At 41.6% G+C, this 23,365-nt stretch overlaps 1 protein-coding gene across 1 annotated transcript in view; it reads right to left on the bottom strand.

The window, feature by feature from the left end:
* Positions 1-23,365, bottom strand: part of slc6a2 (solute carrier family 6 member 2) — a 135,327-nt gene that overhangs the window by 19,121 nt on the left and 92,841 nt on the right. Inside the window, exons 8-11 of the mRNA XM_067997869.1 lie at positions 20,551-20,675; positions 13,815-13,927; positions 5,328-5,456; positions 1,482-1,581 (exon numbers count right to left, since the gene is read on the bottom strand). Of these exons, the coding sequence (XP_067853970.1) occupies positions 1,482-1,581; positions 5,328-5,456; positions 13,815-13,927; positions 20,551-20,675 (467 nt within the window). The remainder of the gene's footprint in view (positions 1-1,481; positions 1,582-5,327; positions 5,457-13,814; positions 13,928-20,550; positions 20,676-23,365) is intronic.

Consider the following 23,365-nt stretch of genomic DNA (forward strand, 5'->3'; position numbering starts at 1 on the left):
TGTCCCTGTTTTCGACTGCCATTATGTTGTCTCTAATTAATACAGCCACCCACCCCACTCTTCTTCCTTCTCTATCCTTTCTAAATACATTATATCCTGCAATATTTAACTGCCAGTCCTGTTCCTTTTGTAATCATGTTTCAGATATCCCTACCACATCTCGCTCCTCGCTATGAATTATTGCCTCCAGTTCCCCCATTTTGTTTCAGATGCTGTGCACATTGCTGTAAAATATTATAAAGTCTTCCCAGTTTTAAAACTGTCAGGACTAAGATTTTACCCCAAATTACTTGAAGAAATAAACATTACTAATATCTTAATTAATATAAATATATATTTGAACTTGTTTTCAAAGAAAGTTGAGAATACAGATAATCATTTCCTTTTATGTTACAAAGACCAAGTTAATGAATGTTCACGTTTATTGACTGTTTTAATATGTATTAATTAATACAATAAATTTGAACTCAGTTTAGAAAAGTGTGCAGATAATTTATTCAGTAGAAAGTGCAAACTTCTGGTAAAACACATGGCTAGGTCACACTGATAATTTTTCACACATTTCTTCAGATTTGCAAAAGGAAATATTTACACTTGTAATTGTACTGTGGTTGCATTTCATTCCACATGACTTTCATGATTGGGCTTAAATCCAAATGTCTCAACAATGTTCACTTTCTTTAAATGTCATGTACGCCTTGAGGGTTTTGACAATGATCCCATTGGGTCATTTAGACTACTGGAGTCTTTTTTTCAGTCAATAGGTAGAGGATAAAATGCCAGATCACATTATCAGCAGACTTTAATTAAAGCTAAGGGCTATAATAGAGTATCATCTTAAAAACATCAGGTCATCTTTTGTCATTTGAAACATTGACCAACAGCCTCAAGTGGCACTGATACCCATCAGACAGTTTTAGAATTGGAGGCAACTACTTGGCAACAAATGCAGTAATCTTACTGGCATATGGAGACTGAGGTCTAGATTTGAGGAATGACATTAGAAACATTCCTGTATATATATCTATGGTCAAGCCCATTTTAATGAACATAATCAGTCTTGCTTAGAAACCATATCTGGTTGGGAATTCACAACTCTTCTACCATTGTCACCGGTACAAAATAGGCATACCTATTTAATAAGAGAGTATTGGGTGTTGTGCAAAATATGTGCATTTTCAAAAAAATCATTGTTTTGATTTATTAAACATAAAAATTTAACCTGAAATTTTGTTTTATTAAATTTGGTTTAAATCACATCAGTAATAAAACAAGGTTAATGGACAAACATTACTGTACATACAAAGGGATAAAGGGTGTTAGTGCTGCACACTGTTGTCCTTGTGTTAAACGTACATTGATATATATGTGTTAAAGGGATATCTAATGTCATAGAGTTAATTTAATGCATGACAATTTACCATAAGCCTATTAGCATTTTATTTGGGTAATTTAAAACTGAACATTGAAGTGAAACTTACCATAAAACCAAGATACTCCAATGGCTTCTATTAATACCCCAAAGAGGATTGATGTCCCTGCTGCAAATTGGTCTAGTAACGTGAGCACATAAATTCCACCCTGAAGAGGTGAAAAAATATAATTGATATTTTGCACAACTTATATTTTCATTAGCTTGTTCTTGATAACAAATGCTAAAAATTACAAAGTCCAAGAGGAAAGCTAATCTGACAATATCCAGGATTATGAAGAAAAATTAGGATATAAAGCCCCTCAACTTATTAACTGGCCAATATCCTTCTGCAATGTGAATTCCACTAGATTTATATAATGGGATATGAATAATATTTATATTTTGTACTGCGAATGTTTATATTTTGGGTTCTTATATGTTAATATTGGATCTAATCAGCTTCTCACATGATTAAGTCAAGTACATTCCATGGGATTTTATTTTAAACTTATTATTGTGCAGATAAGCTAAAATTGAAGCAGATTTTCTTCAATGTAAAATGCAGAGCTTGTATCAGCCCACCAATCTGAAATGAGACTCACAGAAAAAGCCCATGTGTACACAACCCTTTCATATGAAACTTGACATTTAGCCAGTATTCTCATGGTATGAAGTTATCATGTCTCAGGGAACAAGGTGGAATGATGTTGAGCAGGATTCCTATTGCAGTGTCAGGATATCCATCAAGTAGGAAGATGTCCTTTTTTGTGTTGATCACTTCATTAACTTCAATATCAAGATGTGAGTGCCGAATATGCTGCATTCATGCCAAAGCTTCAATGAATGACCAATATGTCTGGCAGGAAGCCCTACAGGGTTCTCCTGCTTCTGATCATCTCCATCATATAATATCATATCAATCAGTCCATAGGAGACAATTTAGCAAGTAGCTGTTAACCTTTCAGGATGAAAGGTGTTCAAAGTATATTTAGAAGCCACATACGTTCATTTAATCAGCCTAGTTGTATAGGCATGTAAGAATGAACCTGCATTTGAATAGCACCTTATCACATCTTATGGACGTCCAAAAATGATTCACAGCCAATGGATTACTTTTGAAGTGCAATCACTGTTTTGTATGCAAACACAGCAGCCAATTTTTGCACAGCAATGTCCCACAAGCATCAATAAGATGAATGACCAATTAATCTGTTTTTCTGGTAATGTTGGCAGGACACCAGGAAAAATCCTTGCTCTTTTCAGAAAAGTGCCATGAAAACATTTCCATCCACTTTAACAAGCATACAGGGCCTTTCAACTGAAAGACAGCACCTCTGAAAATTGCAGCACTCCCTCAGTGCTGCACTAAAGTGTCAGTCTTGATTATGTGCTCAAGTCTTGGATTAGGACTTGGACCCACAACCTTTCTGACTCTGTGGTGAGAATGCTTCCACAGGGCCAATCTGACACATTGGTCTCAACAAGCTTAGATGTATAATATTGACTATTTGGATAACATTGAAACTACTTGGGTAACAAAAATTAATGACATTAGTGGAGATATTGAAATGAATACAATCTGGATCTTCAACACAAAATAGTGTCATATTTAATAGCGGCATGCTTAAGTGGGAATAGCTGAAACACAAATGGTGTTCACGCTGGCTCTGAAAACCAGAATATGTTCTGGGTCAACATCTGTTTTAAATATATCTCAATTACATAAATCTTGTAATGCAAAGCAAACTGAAAATATTCTTCAGTAATTCACTTTAATTGTGTTTCCAGGAGTTACCAACAGTGTTTCAAAGTAATTAAGAAATTGATGTTCGTCAAACAACCACTTTGTTGCAGTTCAGGAATTCAGGACTTATGTTAGATCTGCAGAGTTGGATTGTGCTACTGCATATGCTCCTGAAACCCATGTTGCTATTTAAAGATCTAATTTGGTTTCTTGGTTGGAGGCCAATTTTTTTGTTTTAGTTGTACAACTATTGTATTAATTCTGCTGTTAACTGTTGTAAATATGTTTATAGGCGTAATCATTTAAAAGAGCTGTGTGATTTTTTTTTAATAAAATGATTATTAAGCACTCTCGTTCCCAGAGTACACTTTTGTTTGTTTTATTTAATATTTGTGGATTCAGTCGTCCAGGTGGTGTAGCCTCCACCCTCTCTATTTCCAGGTCATTTGGAGTGGCAGACATGACACTGGGCCTGTGGTGCAAGGCTGCAAGTGAGCAAAAAAGTGTGTAGCTGAAGCCTGCTTAGCTTGTCCTTTTTAAGGGTCCGCTGAGCAGACCATTCAGAAAAAATGGGGAGTCTTGCCCCACAAAAATCCACCAGCCCAATGCATGAGCCTCCAGAGTTCTCCCTCACCATCACCTCCCCCATTTTAAACTACCTGGACCAGCTGGGTGCCACAGAGGAACAACCTCCGCAGTCAAGGAGCTACTCCAAAAGCACCAGCAGCTCGCTGACAATTGAAATGAGGCCCGACCATGATAATAGTTTGGGCCTCTGACCATTTCCATCGGGCAGGCAGAGGGCTCACTGCGCCCATCATCCCGCCTGATGGAAGCGGTCATTTCAAAAGCATGCAATGTTTAAAGCTACTGCAATGTAAGCCGTAGCTCATGTGTACCATGCTGTTATTTGATGTACAAATTGGCTAATTAGCTTATTTCAGTCAGATGCACGGCTTAATGATTGGTTTAGTTTTTCATTTTGGTCATTGTCCAATGATCCGTTACAGCTCTGATTAATAAACTGTGAGTTTCTGGCAAAAATAGGCATGCAGTACAAAAGCAAGGAAGTTCTGGTAAACCTTTTATAAATCACTGGTTAGGTCTCAGCTGGAGTAATACTCCAGCTGAGACCACATTTTAGAAAGGATGTCAAGGCCTTGGAGAGGGTGCAAAGGAGACTTACTAGAATGGTATCAGGGATGAGGGACTTCAGTTATGTGGAGAGACTGGAGAAGCTGGGATTATTCTACTTAGAGCAGAGAAGGTTAAGGGGAGATTTAATAGAGGTGTTCAAAATTGAGGGGTTTTGATAGAGTAGATAGGGAGAAACTGTTTCCACTGGCAGGAGGGTCGATAACCAGAGGACACGGGTTTAAGGTAATTGGCAAAACAGCCGGTGTGGGGGGTGGGGGGCGATAAGGAAACATTTTTTTACGCAGCAAGTTGTTATAATCTGGAATGCTTTGCTTGAATGGGTGGTGGAAGCAAATTCACTGGTAACTTTCAAAAGGAAAATGGATATATATTTAAAAAGGAAAAATTTGCAGAGCTATGGGGAAAGAGCAGGCGAGTGGATAGCTCTTTCAAAGAGCTGGCACAGGCACAATGGGCCGAATGATTCTGTGGGGGTGATTTTAAACCCCCAATAACGGGTGGGTTGGGGGTGGGTGGGAGTTGAGAATAATTGTTTTTTGGGTCGCGACCGCAACCCGGCTTTATTTCCGGGTTTAACGTCGGCGCGGAAAAGTACAGGCTTCCCACCGGGAATGCAAAGTCCGAAAATTTTGCGGTTGCAACCCAAAAAAACCAACTATTTTCAATTCCCACACGCCCCCAACCCACCCGCTCTTTGGGTTTAAAATCACCCCCTATGATTCTACGAACACCAAAATAACCATTCTGTTACAGATACCAAAGGGATACTCAAATTAATACAGGTAGGATGATTCTTGGGGTAGATTTTCAACTTGCTGCCCAGTTGTAAAGCTGGGGTTTGTGAATCAGCCACCCGTTAGAGAAATCAATGGAAATGAAAATCGTTTATCACGGGCGGCTAATTCACAGTGCCAGTTTATACACCCAGCTGGCAAATTGAAAATCTGCTCCATCGTCTTTGCACCAATGTTTACCAAACCAAGTTATATTGCTTTGCTATTTCAGACTTACATTGGTGATGCAAAAGAGTGCAACTAGGAAAGTTCCACCTGCAGTTACAAATGTGAAAAGCTTTCGGTGTTTCTTCAAAAATTTGAAGTCATCTGTAATTCCTGTAACAACTGCCTCCATACCGCCCATCTGAGAAAAAGAAACCGCATGGGAATAAGTTAAAACTATAACAAATTCGACTTTACAACCAGCTCAAAATGATTGATTTTTAAACAAAAAGCATAATTGATGACAAAAATCTAGAATAAACACAAAAAATTCTGGAAAGGTACCATATGTTTAAAAGCATCTGAAAGGGAAAAGATAGATTAATGTTTTGGCTAGGACTCTCCATTAGAACTGCCTTGCTTTGAAGTCCTGTGGGAGGAAATTTGTGATGATACTGTTGGTATCTCTGAAGATGAATTTTTTAGGTCTCCCTAAAACTGAATTTCCTATTAAGATTATGCCCTTGATTTTCTACTTCAGTGCTCCTGGCACACACCGGGAGTGCACATTGGGAAAATCTGCACTACTAGCCCATTTGTTCCCGGGATGTGAGCAACACTGGCAAGGCTGCATTTATTGCCCATCCCTAGTTACCATGAGAAGGTGGCAGTGGGCCTTCACCTTGAACCACTGCAGTCCTTGTGATGGTACTCCCAACAATGGTGTTAAGTAGGAAATTCCAGGTTAGATTGACCCAGTGACGATGAAGGAACAGCGATATATGTCCAAGTGAGGACGGTGTGCAACTTCGAGGGGAACTTGGAGGTAATGTTGTTCCCACAACATTCCTGCTCTTGCCCTTCTTGGTAAAGTTGCACCACTTTAAGGTTGGTAAAGAGGGCGGTGCTGTCGCATTAACCTTGGTGAGTTGCTGCAGTGAATCCCGTAGATCGTACACACTGCATATCACTGCTATAGATTGAGTTGCTTTATCTTCTACATGCATTCAGTAATTCTAAATTATATATTTTTGGAGCATATTTACTATCAATGGAGTGAAGGATTCAATGCTGAGGAATGGAATCCATTTTCACTTTTGTGCGTTCTGTTTGCATTAAGAATTCCCACTTCCCAGCATGGCCGGATGCAGAGTAAAGCTACCTTTACTTGCGTCCAGCAATATTCCTTCAAACCAAACAGAAAAGAGCACCTTTGGCAGCACCAATGTAAATTTTTGCGCTAGCCTCCCAGAGTTTGCCAATTTAGTACCAATTTGTGGGCATTTTTGTGGTGTGGGCCAAGATGATAGAGAGGAGGTGAAATTGTTCTTCGCCAGTAGCATGAAAAGGGCTCATTGCGAATTGGCAGCCCGTTTCACCATGCCTGATTTTATTCTCCATTGAATTCAATTTATTTGCTATGATCACTATGAGGGTGCCTTTTCACCAACATAACTAATCCAACAAGGTTGCGAGTTTCTTTCTGGTGCATTTGTCTGAGTTGCACATTCAAATAAAAGGCAAAATCATGATTACTTAAGATGGTTGTCACATGGAGGAGACAGTGCTGGCCAACATTGGAAGGGCCATCGCCACTGGCGGTTCTGAGGGTATAGATGATGAGGGTCTCTGCGTACCTACACCACCTCCTCGCTTCCCACTTCTCCCTCATCCCACGATCGTTTCTGACTCGTGCTACAGATGGTGTAAGCACGTGTGTAATACTTTCTCCTCTCCCCTCACCACATCTCAACCCATGTCCCTTTGTCATTTCAGATACCCAAGAACTGAACCCAGTCAGAGGAAGACGATAGTGATGGTGAAGACACACTGTCACTCGATCTTACACTCGCAGCCACCAGCTCAGATACTGACACTGCGCGTGGTTTAGAAGCTAGGTTAAAGGAGGGATTTGCACGTAGAGAGACACCAGGAGCTGGGGCGGGGGGTACTGATACCGCAGGTGCCAGCTCGCTGGAGGGCGAGGTCACACACTAGTTCTGCTGCCGAGTTGATGACTTCGAGTGGGCAGGCTACAGAAGAAGGCTGATGGGCGAACACAACCAAATGCTTGGTGCACTGGAAAGTCTGCCAGAAGGACTGCGCACAATGTCAAGGGGCATAGAGAAGTCCAGCCTGAACTTGGCACAGGGCTTTGCACTGAGCTTGGAGCCCATTCTTCCCCAAATGGAATGGTTGGTCACCTCCATCAGCACACCTGTGGAACCCACCATGGTACAGCGTCTGATGACCGATGTCACAGCTTCCACTGCAGCACAAACATCTGCCTTCAAAGGTCTGATTGCTGCTTTTGGAGCTCAGACTGCTGCCTTGGAAGCTCAGACTGCTGCCATCGTGGCTCTGGGTACCAGTGTTGAAAGGGGCTTCCAGGGCGTCACAGCAGTCCAGCAATCTGTTCTCCAGCAGATCACCAGGATTGCTGAGGCGCTGCCCCAGGAGAGTGACAGTGGCTCCATGGAAGACGGACCTGCTGTCCTCTCTCAGGATGACACTTTGTAGGAGCATTGGGAAAGGTAAAGGCACACGAACAACAGGCACTGAGGAAATGCACAAGGGTGAATAGTATCATTTTGTTTGAATCATTTCATGTGTTAATTTATAAATGTGGATTTAAATTTGCATGTGGTGGTGCTTTTTATTTCTCTGATGAGCTGAAGGAGGAAGCAATGTGTAATCTTAAGGAGGGTGATTTGATGGTCATAAGAGGGGCAAGGTAAGGAGTGTGGGACTATTGGTGAATGGGGAGGAGTCGGTGAGGTTACTGGTATTGCTCATTAATAATCTGATCATACAGAGCCCTGGCAGACAGGGCTCGTCTACCTAGTAGCCTTCCTAACTCTTCCTCCACTTCCGGCTGCACTTCCTCCTCCACCTCTTCCTCTGCCTCTTGCTCAGGTTCTCGCCTGATAGGCAGTGGCAAGGGCTGTCCCCTTATAATGGCGAGGTTGTGCAGCATGCAGCTTACAACAACAAATCTTGATACCCGTTCAGCTGTGTACTGCAGGGTTCCTCCAGAGCGGTCCAGGCAGAGGAGGCGTTGTGCTTGAGGATGCTCTATGATGTTCCGTGTAGCAGCACGGTTCTTCTTCTAGGCCTGCTGTACACGTGCGTGTCTTTTGGACCGGAGTCATGAGTCATTTCATGACAGGATAACCCTTGTCGCGCAGTAGCCAGCCTTTGACTTGCTTTACTGATTGAAATATAGGTAGCACGGAGGACTGCCGCAGGATGAAGGAATCATGACTGCTGCCAGAATAGCAGGCATTGACCTGCATGATGCGCTGAGTGTGGTCGCACACCAGCTGCACAATGAGGGAGTGGAATCCCTTTCTGTTCATGAATATGGCAGAGTTCAGATGTCGAGCACTCAAGGCAATATGCGTGCAGTCAATGGCACCCTGCACCATGGGGAAGTCTGCAATGTGAGCAAACCCTCGTGCTCGCTCCTGCTGCTTATCTCTGGCAAGAGGGAATGAGATGAATCTGATTCCGAGTGCATACAGAGCCACAGTGACCTCCCTTACAGTTTGCAGTGCGCTGCTGTGTGAGATGTTGCTTATATCTCCAGCAGCAGCCTAAAAGGAGCCAGAGGCGTAGAAATTAAGCACTACGGTTACCTTGATAGTCACAGGCAATGCTGTCATTACCCTGCTCTGAGGCTGCAGTTGTGGCTGCAACAGTTGACAAATATCAGTCATGAACTCTTTAGTGAGCTGTAGCCTTCTGATGCACTGGTCATCATTGATGTTGAGGTAGGAGAATTGTTCCCCGAAGACCCTCCTTGGATATGCCTCCTGCTGAGTGCCCTCCTCCTCCTCCCTCTTCTAGCAGCTTGTCCTGCACTGCGTGGCCTCTCTTCATTCTCCCAGTCATGTTCAATTCCCAGCAGAAGCCCTAGCAGGCCACCCATGTCTGGAAGCAACTTTTTCCAGCACACTATTTTAAATGCCACTAACAGTACTGCAAGACCAGCCAGACCACTCTCTATAGAATATTGCAGCTTTAGCCAATTAAAGGAAACTTTCAAAAACACGTACAATTGCACCAGTAGCGAGAATAAATAATCCAACAACTAACGTGTAACTTTAAATAGCACTGGTGGGGGTTTCTTTATGCCGTTTAAGTCCCGTTCAGCTGTGCGAGGTTAAGACAATGCGTTGACTGGAGTTTAGAATTCTAAAATGTCGCAGCTGCTTCAAATCAGCATTGCACACTGATTCGCGTCATAATCTCCCTACTCTGCATGCTGCCGACGGTCGTTAGGTGCATGCGCGCAAAGGTCTTTACCAAGATGGCATCCTGCGCACTTCACATCGGAAGTGCGCGCGTGAATCTCGGACGCCATTTTCAGGGCTTAGGTGTCCGCGTTGCGCTACATGACCCAATTTTGCCCCCTTACAGTCTTCCAATTTTGCATTTCCAAATTTTTGCACCTTTTTTTTCTCTGTAGACAAGCCTGCCATTTCTTGGATGTAGTTGGAGTCCTGACCACAGCAAGGCAGAAAACCAGCTGTGCGTTGAAACATCATTGGAAGGGAGAGGGAATGGGTATAAGGAGTTGCAAGCTTGTATCTTTATACTTGCTCAGCTGGACCTTCTCATCCCACTCTCTTTTTACTGGTGGCAGAAGTGTGTCAACAGCAAAGGCAATCGTTTCAATATTTTCATTTACTGCAGTTGAAAGGCATGTGGGTTTGTTTCTATTTTATTCATTCTCAGGATGTGGGCATCGCTGGCAAGGCCAGCATATATTGCTCATCCCTAGTTGCCCTTGAGAAGGTGGTGGTGAGCCGCCTTCTTGAACCACTGCAGTCCGTGTGGTAAAGATTCTCCCACAACGCTGTTAGGTGGGGAGTGCCAGGATTTTGACTCAGCGACAATGGTCGGTCAAAAAACATATTGTTTCTAGTGGCAGCCCATTGCCGTCAAAATCCCACACCTACATTCTGTGCAGAAGTTGTTTTATTGCTTCAAAATGTGTAGTTAGGTGATTGGGTGGCACAGTGGTATTAGGATTCTCCCTTTTCAACACTATGAACTAAGAGTGCTGGATACTGGAGGGTTTAAGAGACATTTTCCCTGGGTCTAATCCTCTAAAACTTAACTTATGCTAAATAAAATGAGTAACTCTTTGGGGTAAAAATTGGACCTCGTGCAGCCATTTTATGGGCATAAAACGGACACAACGAGGGCCAATTTCGGGGATCAACATCTCGCGCCCAAAAGACCCATGAATGACACCCGACCTGATATTGGGTCGGGACATTTTGCAGGCGACCTGCGGCTGCTCAAACATGCATTGGGTCCCTTACATATGTAAATGAGGGGCCTAATGCCTGTTTTAGGCCCCCTCCACCAAATTGGATATCGCCCGAGCCGGGTCTGCTCCGCTGGGGATACTTCAGTGGTCACTGTGTCCTAAGCAGCGGCCGCCATCAAAAGGTTAGTTTTTTTAAAAACATTGAAAAAATGTTCCCGTACAACCAGGAGGAGCAGGAGTATTCCACCCACTCCACAGTACAATTGATATTCACCCCCCCTTCCCCCATCGTTCCTGCACCACCTCTCCTCCCAGGGCTTACCTTCGGGCTGCTGCTGATGAGGCAAGCGGCCTGAAATTCATCTTTTTAAAATAAGCGAGTGACCTGTGGAGATGCGAGAGATGCTGGCTGCTCGCCCAAATAATGTTAATGAGATCCAATTTTGGGCCGGCCTCAGACCTTCTGGTTGAAGCGGGGTAGCCATTTCATGCTCGAAAACAGGCCTAAAGGAATTACCAACCCTTCATATCCAACAAGTGACTGTGTTTGGATGCAATTAATGAGTACGCTAAATTTTAGTATTAGGTCCAGTTATTGCCCATTAAATTTGGCGTACAAACTAAAATCACACAGATGAAGTAATGGGTAATCTTCTGAGTTTGATATTGAACTACATTGTTGGAGCAATTAAGGGTCTGATCTGAGAATACTTGATCCTGATACTGGGTGACAAAAATAGTTCCATTCTGATATCTTTCACCTAGATAAGTACCCAAAAATATAAATTTAAAAAAATGCTCCAGTGGAACTCAAAAAAAAGAAGTTGCTACATTAGCAGATTTCCAACGACATGACTTATGACAAGTTGAATGATCTGCTCTTTTATTTAACAGCAGAATTTTATACAATGTAAGGTACAATGTATTATTCCACTAAAGTGGACATGTTCTCCATTGAGACCACAACATTTAAATTGTTGTTAAGTAAACACAGGCCCAAGTCAATCGGCGTTTAATTGTTGTTTGGTCAGGGATCTTTGTAGATTGGAAAGTGGTTGAAAGTGCAAGTCAGAACTACCCAGCATTCGTTGACTGGCTTTCTTTCTCTTTTTTATTTAAGTCTGATTCCAAGATTAATCAGAGGGGACAGAAATGTTGGCTCCTCTGTCAATAAGGTATTTTCTATTGCTCTAAACATTTCAAAGTATTGGCTTTCTTTCTCTTCTTTTCATACCAGACCTTACACCCACCCCCCTCCCCTCCCCTGCTTCACTGTGATACCCAAGTGAACATCCAATTAGTTTGCATGGTCAATCCAGCAGAACTGAAATTACTGCAGAAATATTAAAGTCACTGGTCATTCCTTGTATAATCTTACCATTTCATTCCACACTTGTGCATGTCAACAATAATCAAGCAGACACCATTATCTATGTTCAGTAGTTTCTGACTGCCCAACCCTGAAGGGTAAAACAATGTTATTTTACAGTACTATAAAGGCTGTGGTGTATTTGAAATCAATTATGGAACCAAGGTCTCAAAGTGTGACAAAATTATTGCACACCAAAAGCATCTAGTTACTTTTCTTCTGCTTTGAGATATGGGAGGAAGCTATGTAGTGACCCAGGGGGTGCAACAATACTATTATTTTTCTTAATGAATGAAATCTCTCTATTCAGGTCTCGCCTTCTGTTGCTGTATCATATTTAAGTAAAGCAGGAACTGAGTGGGTCTGCAGTTGGAGTTTGTGTTTAAATTGATATAATTAATTAAAAATTTTGAAAGTGGACTTTGATGCTCACTCATTACAGACAAGTAAGGAAAGTTTTTAAAATTAATGTTTTCCAAAATCTTTATTTTAAGATTGCAAATATCCACACTATTTTCACATTATGTTACTAAGTTTATATTTCTCCATTTGAATCTGGACAAGAGGTGCTGAAGTATTCTTCATGGGCTTAAACTAGCAGGGGTGAATAACAAATTACTAGGGTCTTGCTCCAGATCGCTAACCAATAACTCCTAATGGTAGCACATAAGCATGGCATTGGATGAATTTAGCTATGATAGTTTCCAGAACTAAGCTGGTTTTCATTAGACAAAAGAAGATTCAGAGGAGACATAATCCAGGATTTGAAAATATCGAGTGGAATGTAAAATGTAAATATAAGTTGATTATTTGATAAATTGGACCATTGGCGCAGAACCAAAAGACTAAAGTATAAAAATTAACAAGCCTCATTCAAGACTTGAGATTGGATGGATCTTCCTCCCACAAAGTGGTGGATATGTGAAGAAACTTCACCTTTTTAAAAAGTTCATTGTTCGAGGTGTAGTTCTAGGGTCTTTGCTGCTTTCTCAATTACAAAACTACATCCCAGTTAATAATCTATTAGTAAAGCCCAGTCCTAAATTGAAATTGGCCGGGCAATGATTTATTCTAAGTTCCAGTTAATCAGCTTCATAAATATCTAGTTAAAATGACATTGAGGAATATAAGGATTAAGGTGATTGAATGACATATGAAATATATGGTTGCTGAACTGCGGAATAATACTGTCAAGGAAGGCAATTGGTCATGGATAATTAATGGAGATATCATACATACCCAGTAAGGGATTTTCTTTGCTTTATTTTTCATGACAGGGCAAGGGTTTGCAATTTTCTCTAGGAGATGAATTGGGATGGGCATAGACACTGATAGAAGTGGATTTCACATGTTCCGTGGCAGGAGTGTGCTTGATGGACCAGATAGTTATTGTTTTATTTAACTTTTTATGTTTTATGGCTACTGACTGCAATATGCAGGTTCACACATGAAGAACGGCCACTTGGTCAATATACTAACCATGGAACCTTGCTCATCTTCAGGATATTGGAAGTTAGGAGAGTTTAAACTAGGGCAGAGGAACAATAGTTTTTCCTAGTTTACATTCATGTCATTGTGATAGTTGGACAGTAGATACGTAAAGACTGGAAATCTGGTGTACAATTCACCTCTCAGGCAGGTTTCAATGTCACTTAAAATGAACATCAGTAAAATCAAAGCAAATTGAAATCTATTACTACAGTTCACAGGAGCCATCTTAGTGTGTTATAAAGATAGTTGTTACCAGGGATACATTGCTTTTTGATCCCAACAGTAATATTTCGGATATATTTTGTCTCTAAACATTCAACTTTACTCAGATTTCAATTTCTATAGAGAGAGAGAGAGAGAGACAGACCACTAAGGTTTAGGATGATCATGAACAAAAGATAAAGTTGTACTTTACTTACTGAGCTGTCAATCCCCAGTGTCAGCAGCATTATGAAGAACATAATTGCCCAAAATGTTGACCCTGGGAGGGTTGAGATTGCTTCAGGATAGATAACAAACACTAAACCCGGACCTGAAAACAGAATAGCGCACAGTGAATTAGTTAAAGTTACACTGAGAAGACACAGAAGTGTCATGTACAAATAACAAAATGCCATACAATTTTAAAATAGAAGGGGCCAATATTTTCAGGATTGCTGCTTTATTAACCTTGTAAGGCAGAAGTTCCTGTACACAAATACAGTCAAAATTTGTAGGATTGAAGATAGTGCTGCTACCTGACAAGTTTGGAACTGGACAATCTGGTATGAGTGGGCTGTCTGGAAATTTCTAAAATGTTGCCAAACATCAACATTCAGTATTTTTTTTTAAAAATAGAAGTCAATTTTTTTTCCACTGATGTGCAAACATTAGTTATTAAGGTGGTTAAGGTTTTCAATTAATTTTCATCAGTCTCAAAGTAAACATCAAAACCTCACCTATGATTCTACCCTCTATTCAGTCTTTATTCTGCTCCCAGTCCAGTTTTGGACTTACCAAAAGGTGGCAACCCTAACTGAAGATGGAAATGTGAGATTCTTGTAGTTTTACAACAACAAAGATGGTTAAGGAAAGTTCTGAAGTACAAATCTCAAAAGAATAAATATTCTGCTCAAAAAAACTTCAAAATTGTTCCCAAAATCTTTGTTAAATAATTGTCACTATCTCATATTTCGGTTGCCTGCACCATCTCTTCAGAGGTCCCCCAAAGATCCATCCTTGCCCAACTATTCTTCCTTATTGATATGCTGCCCCTTGGCAACATCATCTGGAGACATGGGCTCAGCCTCTATGTGTGTGCCCATACCTATACAGGTGACACCACTTCTCTCGCCCCCTCCACTGCTTTTGTGTTGTCAGACTGCTTCTCCGACATCCAGTCTTGGATGAGCTGCAATTTCTTCCAGTTAAGCATTGGGAAAACTAAAGCCCTTGTCTTCAGCCCCTGTCACAAACTCTGTACCCGAGCCATCAAGTACATTCTCCTCCTAGGCCATCATCCCAGGCTAAATCAGATTATTTGCAACCTCAGTATCCTATTCAACCCCGAGCTGTATTTCCAGCCCCACATCCTCTCCATCACAAAGACTGCTTGCTTTCACCTCTGTAACATTGCCTGGCTCTATCCCTGTCTCAGCCCAGCTGCTTTTGTCACAGGCAGACACAATTATTCCAACGCTCTCCTGTCCGGCCTCCCATCCTTCACCCTCCGTGAACTTCAGCTTATCCAAAACTCTGCTGCACATAACCTATCCTACACCAAGTCCCATTCCTCTGACTCTGATCTTTTGCGCATTTCCACACCCTACGCTCCATTATTGGTTGTGCTTTCAGCTGCCTTGGCTCCATGCTCTGGGATTTTCTCGTTAATGGCCTTCCCCTCTCCTTCTTTAGGATGCTCCTTACAACCCATCTCTGATCAAGCTTTTAGCCACCCCTTCTAATATCTCCTCCTTAAGTTCGCCATCCATTTTTTTTGGATGCATCTCTGTGAAGCACCTTGGGACATTTTGCTACATTAAAAAGGTGCTATGTAAATAAGAACATAAGAGATAGGAACAGGCCATTTGGCCTTTCGAGCCTGCTCCGCCATTCAATGAGATCATGGCTGATCTGATTCTGGCCTCAACTCCACTTTCCCGCCTGTTCCCCATATCCTTTGACTCCCTTGATGATCAAAAATTTGTCTAACTCAGCTTTGAATATATTCAATGACTCAGCCTTCACCGCTCTTTGGAGCAAAGAATTCCAAAGGTTCACAACCCTCAGAGAAGAAATTTCTCCTCATCTCTGAGTTAAATGGGCGACCCCTCAATCTAAGACAATGCCCTCTAGTTCTAGATTCCCCTATGAGGGGAAACATCCTCTCGGCATTTATCCTGCCCAGCCCCCTCAGAATCTTCCGTTTCAATAAGATCTCCTCTCATTCTTCTAAACTCCAGTGAGTTTAGGCCCAACCTGCTTAACCTTTCCTCATAAGAAAACCCTTCCATACCAAGAATCAACCTAGTGAACCTTCTCTGAACCACCTCTAATGTGAGTATATCCTTCCTTAAATAATGGGAACAAAACTGTACGCAGTATTCTAGGTGTGGTCTCACTGGCACCCTGTACGTTGTACCAAAACTTCCCTGCTTTTATACTCCATCCCCCTTGAAATAAAGGCCAATATTCCATTTGCCTTCCCAATTACCTGCTGCACCTGTATGCTAACTTTTTGTGTTTCATATACGAGGACAGCCAAATCCCTCTGTACCGCAGCATTCTGTAGTCTTTCTCCATTTATATAATATTTTGCTTTTTTATTCTTCATACCAAAGTGGATGACTTCACATTTTCCCACATTATACTCCAACTGCCAAATTTTTGCCCACTCGCTTAACCTATCTATATCCCTTTGCAGACACTTTGTGTCCTCCTCACAACTTACTTTTCCACCTTTGTATCATCAGCAAATTTGGCCACAGTACATTCGCTTCCTTTATCCAAGTCATTGATATATATTGTAAATAGTTAAGGCCCCAGCACTGATCCCTGCGGCACCCCACTAGTTACAGATTACCATCCTGAAAATGACCCCTTTATCCCGACCCTCTGTTTTCTATTAGCATGGCTAGAGGATTGGCTAACTAATATATTACCTCCAACACCATAAACTCTTACCTAGTGCAGTAACCTTTTATGTGGCACCTTATCGAATCCAAATACACTCCATCTACTGGTTCCCCTTTATCCACTCTGCTCGTTACTTCCTCAAAGCACTCTAATAAATTTGTCAAACACTATTTCCCTTTCATAAAACCATGTTGACTCTCCTTGATTTTATTTTGAGTCTCTCAATGTCCAGCTACTACTTCCTTAATAATCAATTCTAGCATTTTTCCATTGACAGATGTTAGACTAATTGGCCTATAATTACCTGCTTTCTGTCTCCCTCCTTTCTTGAATAGGAGTGTTACATTTGTGGTTTTCCAATCCGCTGGGACCTTTCCAAAATCTAGTGAATTTTGGAAGATTACAACCAATGCATCTACCATCTCTGTAGCCACTTCTTTTAAGACCCTCTGATGCAAGCCATTGGGTCCAAGGGACTTGTCAGCCTTTAGACTCATTAGCTTGCTTAGTACTTTTTCTTTAGTGATGGTTTTTAGATCCTCCCTCCCCTTTGCCTCTTGATTATCCACTATTATTGGTTTGCTTTTAGTGTCTTCGACTGTGGAGACAGATACAAAATATCTGTTCAATGTCTCTGCCATTTCCTTGTTTTCCATTATTATTTCCCCAGTCTCATCCTCTAAGGGACCTATACTTACTTTAGCTACTCTCTTCCTTTTTATATACTTGTAAAAGCTCTTACTGTCGGTTTTTATATTTCTTGCTAGTTTACTCTCTATTTTCTCCCTCTTTTTTTTAGTCCTCCTCTGCTGGTTTCTAAAGTTTTCCCAATCTTCGGGCTTACCACCAATCTTTGCCATGTTGTATGCCTTTTCTTTTAACTTGATACCATCCTTAACTTCCTTAGTTAGCCATGTTTGATGCAACCTTCTCGTGGAGTCTTTCCTCCTTACTGTGATATATTTTTGTTGAGAGTCATAAAATACCTTTATAATGTCTGCCACTGCTCATCCACCGTCAGACCTTCTAATCTGTTTTCCCAGTCCATTTCAGCCAACTCTATCCTCATGCCATTGAAATTGCCTTTGTATATGTTTAATACAGTAGTTTTAGATCCAAGATCCTCAAACTCAAACTGGATGTGAAATTCATATTATGATCACTGTTTCCTAAGTTATAAGGAAATATCCAGAAGTTGTAGTCATAGTAATGTAATATCTAATCTGCCAGAAGTTTCTGGTTTTCAAACAAAAATTTTGTTTTCTGATTCGCTAAAATTACAAATTGGATGTAAAGTTGATCAGAAGATGAGATTGCTGCCTAACATCAGTGTCAGTGTATAGCTGGCCAATTCCAATCATTTAAAAATCCTCAGATAAAGAGATCAGTAATGTTGAATGAAGCATGAATACATATTCAACAGGTGAAGAGGCAAGGCTCAGCTTTATTTCACTGAAACATTTGCACTGGATTTACAGCTTTTCACCTAAATTGCAAAATAAACTAGCTGTCAACAACAAATGCTGTGATAGATCTTAGTCAGTCAAAATGATTTTATTTGCATAAACAGGATGGTGTGATCAAACACTGAGAGTATTAACACCCAATGTGGAGCAGTAGGTGGTTAAATTTTATGGCCTGATGGACTAATCTGCCACTTTTAATGAACAGATTGCTTCTATTTGCATGGTAAATAGGAGGACCTGAGCTAACTCAGTTATTTTTATTCCAGGAGGCTGGAAAATGATATTTGATGTGAACACAGGATCTTGTGGGCAAACTGATGAAGAATTGAAAATTATAAATGTCTTTTCAAAGGCCAGACCTCATTGCATTAGTTTATTTTAACATCAAGATATCTGAACATTTTACCTGGCCTTTTACCACTGTGAGGAGAGATGATAGGGGTAATTTTGTGAGCTGAGGCTAGACAGTTGCACTGATCGTAAAACTGGCCATGAGGGTTGGGCCATTTGGGAAAGGAAAATCGGGCGGTTTCTATAACTGGCGCCCGACATGCGATGCCACTTCCGTACTCCAGCGAAGTTGAAAATTGCCCACCTGCCCCCATCTTTGAAACAACACTGATGGATTAGGATCGGCTCATTGAAGAGTGACAAGGACAATTCTGGGATGCTGGGCTCAAAGTTATAACGAAATAGTCAGTAGATTGAGGAGGCACATGATCGAGGTTGTCATTATTATTCAGGGAGGTGCAGATGAGGCATAAAAGCATGTTATTTAACTTGAAGAGTAAACACTGAACTAGGGGACAAAATTTAAAAATTAACATGCCAAAACAAGGCTGGAGATTAGATGATTGTTTCCCCCCCACAAAGTAGTGGATATAGGGAATAGGTTCCCAGAAAAAGCAGTCAATACAACACCAATCAACTCCTTTAAAAAGAAAGCTGGATAAATATCTGATTAGCAACAGGGTTGAAGGTTAAAGGGATAGGTATACACTGAGATAATCAATTATACTGCTGAACACAATGAGGTAGATTTTCAACTTGCCACTGGGCGTAACACTGAAGTTACGATCAGCTGCCCGTTAAAGAACGTCCGCGGCCCCCCACCCCCCCCCCCCTCCCCGTTTCCCTTGAAGCTCAGTGGACATGAAAATCGGGCGTTTTTTGTAACGAGCATCATTTGTTGTATGCCCGGATGGCAAGTTGAAAATATACCTCAATGATTCCTGTATTGTGGGGCCACAAAGAGGGGTGTTGTTGCAACCATATGTATTGAGTAATGGAGATGTGGGGTCGATAGACGTTATGGAGTTATGCTTGATCATAGAATATTTATGCAGAATTTTCCATCAGAAGATTAAATAGGTGAGGCAGAGCCCATGATGGTGTAGATTATATAGGGTCTGTGGCAGAGGTGAGTGTGATGGGCCGAATTGCTTTTGCTCCTTATTTGCTTTCTTATGATCTTGCAGTGTGGTCTGACTCGGGTCACCTACCCGAGTCTGAAAAGACCCAGTGGCAAAGAACCCATAATATTACACTAGATCATGGGTAAGAGTTTTCCGTCATCTTATGGGCTGAGCCAGATTGTCCTTCAATATTTCTACAAAAAGATTAATTGTAGCTCAACCACAACAAAAAAAATAGACAAAATTCATGAGGTTAGTATCCTGATTTTCTGGAAAGCTGATCTTGGCCGTTAATTCTTGGACTGTGTGGAAAATGGAATTAAATTCACGATGTAGCAGAACTGGCTAGAACAGCACAGACCATTTAAGAAAAAAGGTTTACTTTTAGCAGGGCTGCCAAGTGATTTTAATCTACTTTTGTGCATTATTTCACATGAAACGATATACTAGACTTAATAAATATTATATACATTCTTTTGTGATTCAGCATTGAGATGACTGAATCTACAATGTTCATTCTACTAATAGTTTGTTGGGTCATAAGTCTGAGGCATAGGTAAACATGCAGCTGAGCAGTATTGCCCATCAAAGGTTTGAAGACCAGTATGGAATTATTCATTTCCATGATGATGTAGGAGCACATCCCTGCAGCACACTTTTTCCTATTCTGAAAATATCCAGACCAAGGATTTTTTTGGAAAGTGGATTTTTTTTTCTTTGCAAAAAAAAGTCATCCTTTCCACAGCTGCCTCCACTCAAATCCTGAAATAAACCTTATATAAATTTACAGGAGTAACAGATATGCACTTTTTATACAAAGTGCTGCGCCTTTTTATACAGATTTCCTGATAAATTGGTGTTGACTTCGGAAGTGTGGTCCCACTGGATTAAAACACTGACCATTATGTAGGTAGCCTTCCTGACATCCACAGTTCATTATTCATGTTAGCTGCTTTTCCTCTTATTAGTTTTCACATGACTGGATAAATAAGTCATTCTTTGGATACACATCATAAGTTATATTTTAACCTTTCATCACCATTTTAAAAAAAAGTCTGCATTCTGAGCCTCTGAGTAACTTGTGTGTTTTCTGTGGTCTGTACTCCGACAATAGGACATTAAGTTTAAAATGTACAGTTAAATCTATATAAAGTGCTTACCATCTGTTGCCACCTCTGAAATATCAACTCCATGCTTGAACGCCATATAGCCCAACACAGAGAAAATTGCAAATCCTGAGAAGAAGCTCGTTACACAGTTGATGGAGCTGGTAAGAATAGCATCTCTGAGCAACAAAAAATAAATCACATTTTAATACGAAACTCCATGGAGACTTCTTGTTACAATTTTTCAGATATTTATCCCCTTAAAATAAAATTAAGGAGACTCACTCCTATTTCGTATTCCAAATATATAGGAACTCATATCTGTGTGCACAGTCAATTTTTTCCAAGATCAATTTATAGGCACATTTCTATCGATTACAAATTAAAAGTGCAGAGTGGGTCACATGCTCCAACTCAAAATGCAATGAAAACTCCTGTCGGGCTTTGACAACGGAAAAACTCATTTTAAAAGTGTGAACATTTACCTACAGTACCTATTGCACCTGTAGGTGGCATTGTGATTGGCCTTTACGATGTTAGAAATTCTGTCACATAACGTTAGCTGTTGTACCTCTTCCTTGTACAGTATTGAGGCCCTGAGAGTCTGCATGCATTTCTACCACTGAGGCACTGGGTGGCAGCACAGGAATGCATAAGCTCTAATCACATTGTCGCAAATGAGGACCAGAGGTAAGTGTTTGCTTGAGATTGTGAAAATGTAGTGCAAAAACAAAAACTTGAATGTAAGTATGTCTCAGAATTACCCCTTACTGCTTTCTGAAAGTGTAATTCATCCCACCCAGCCATCAATTCCATATTTCATCTTGAAGTGGCTATAACTGTTACCCAGTAGGGATCTTAACCAGAGCTGCAGTTTTTATCCCATGCCTGTAGGTGCATTGGCATCTGTATTTCCCACCTACTCACACAGTCTTCCAAGTCTTCTCCCACTTGAGGAAAATAAGCAGTTCCCTTCCCCTCCTCTAAACATAATCTGGTGTCCTCAGGCAATAATTCAGTTCTCGCCCAGCTCCATCAGCTCACAGGTTCACCTCCATTCCTGTTGATGGTGTCTGCATTTACAGCAGATTATGGAGCCTCTCTCCCCTGCCCCAAGGAAGCATCTTCACAATGGTGCTATGGAACTTTTTTGTTATTCATTTCAGCACCAAGGGAGGGAAGCTTAGAGCACTAAGCAGATATTTAAGGCCTCAGCTGATGAAACTGAATCCAATCTTGTCTCCCGTTGCAACATAACATTGTAACCAGAGAGTGATGAGAGACAGATGGGCTTTGAATCTCAGTATCTTGACAAGTGCTGGTTGATTGGCCAATTGTGTGTGGAGCTGCCGGAGATGGGATGCAGTGTTGGTGAGAACTGGCATTGGAATAAAGTTGACCAGTGCACCTGCATCATAAACGATCCCTTCCTTTCCCACAACAGGCAGAAAATTGACAACTGGATTGACCACATTATTTCCCGCCCTCCCCCCTTGCACATGGCACAAATATGACCAAAGTGTAGCCCCCTCCACCCCCTCACTAAGTATAAAATCAGGGCCTTCACAACATCCTTGCCCCAGTGAGGGTAAAACTGAAGCCTAAACATCACAATCCTCCCCTGAACTCATTTGGAAATTGGGTCTGGTGGGAAGTGAGAACTGGCAGGAAAGCTTTGCTTTCTCTGCCCCGAGATGAAAATCCAGGCCCAGGGAAGGTAAGGAGGCCTCCCCTACCCCCCAACCCCCAACTACCTTCCTCCTTCCCCCCCCACCCTCCAACTACCTCTCTCCTTCCCCATCCCCCAACTACCTTCCTCCTTCCCCTCGCCACCCCACCCCCCACCCCACTGCTGAAGTAGCTTTTTTGCCTTTGGTCTCCCCGTCTCCATTCTCCTTCCCCCATTACCCCCTCTCTTCAATTTACTCCTCTTCTCCCTGTCCCTTTATCCATTCCTTCTTCCTCCCCTGTGGTCTTCCCCATCCCTCTTCCCCATTCCCTCTCCCTTCTTCTCCCATACGACTCACTGCCTTCCCTCCTCTCCCTGTCTCCTTCTCTTCACCATCTACTTATCTCACCCTCCCCAACTGCTGGTCCCTCCCTTCCTCTCCCTTTGTACTCCTCACCATCCTTCCCCTACTCCATCCCTCTTCTCAATGCATCCTCCCCCCATCCTTCTCTCTGCCAGGGTCCAATTATTCCCCCAATTTATAATCGTCCTCAACCGGAATACAGCACTTTGCCTTGACGTCCCATGTGCAACGCCACAGGAGATCAGCTAGTTTATAATAATAAAAACTGCCTATGTACAATTATCATGCTGTAATGACACTGTCCCACCAGTGGAGTTACTGCACTACCACTATTGGCAGGAGGGCATTATTACAGTGCAACAAGTGTCCATAAACAGTTCCCATTATAAATATGGACATGACAACAACTCCTTGCATTTATACGGCGCCTTTAATGTAGTAAACATCCAAAGGCACTTCACAGGAGCGTTATCAAACAAAATATGACACCAAGCCACATAGTGAGATATTAGGACAGGTGACCAAAAGCTTGGTCAAAGAGTTAGGTTTTTAAGGAGCGTCTTAACGGAGGAGAGGTTTAGGGGGGGAATTCCAGAGCTTAGGGCCTAGGCAGCTGAAGGCACAGTTGCCAATGGTGGAGCGATTAAAATCGGGGATGCGCAAGAGGCAAGAATTGGAGGATTGCATAGATCTGAAGGTTGTAAGGCTGGAGGAGGTTACAGAGATAGGGAGGGGCGAGGCCATGGAGGGATCTGAAAACAAGGATGAGAATTTTAAAATCGAGGTGTTCCCGGAGCCAATGTAGGTCAGCGAGCCCAGGGGTGATGGATGAACGG

Source organism: Heptranchias perlo, chromosome 16 (genome assembly GCF_035084215.1).
Source record: "Heptranchias perlo isolate sHepPer1 chromosome 16, sHepPer1.hap1, whole genome shotgun sequence".
NCBI lineage: Eukaryota > Metazoa > Chordata > Chondrichthyes > Hexanchiformes > Hexanchidae > Heptranchias > Heptranchias perlo.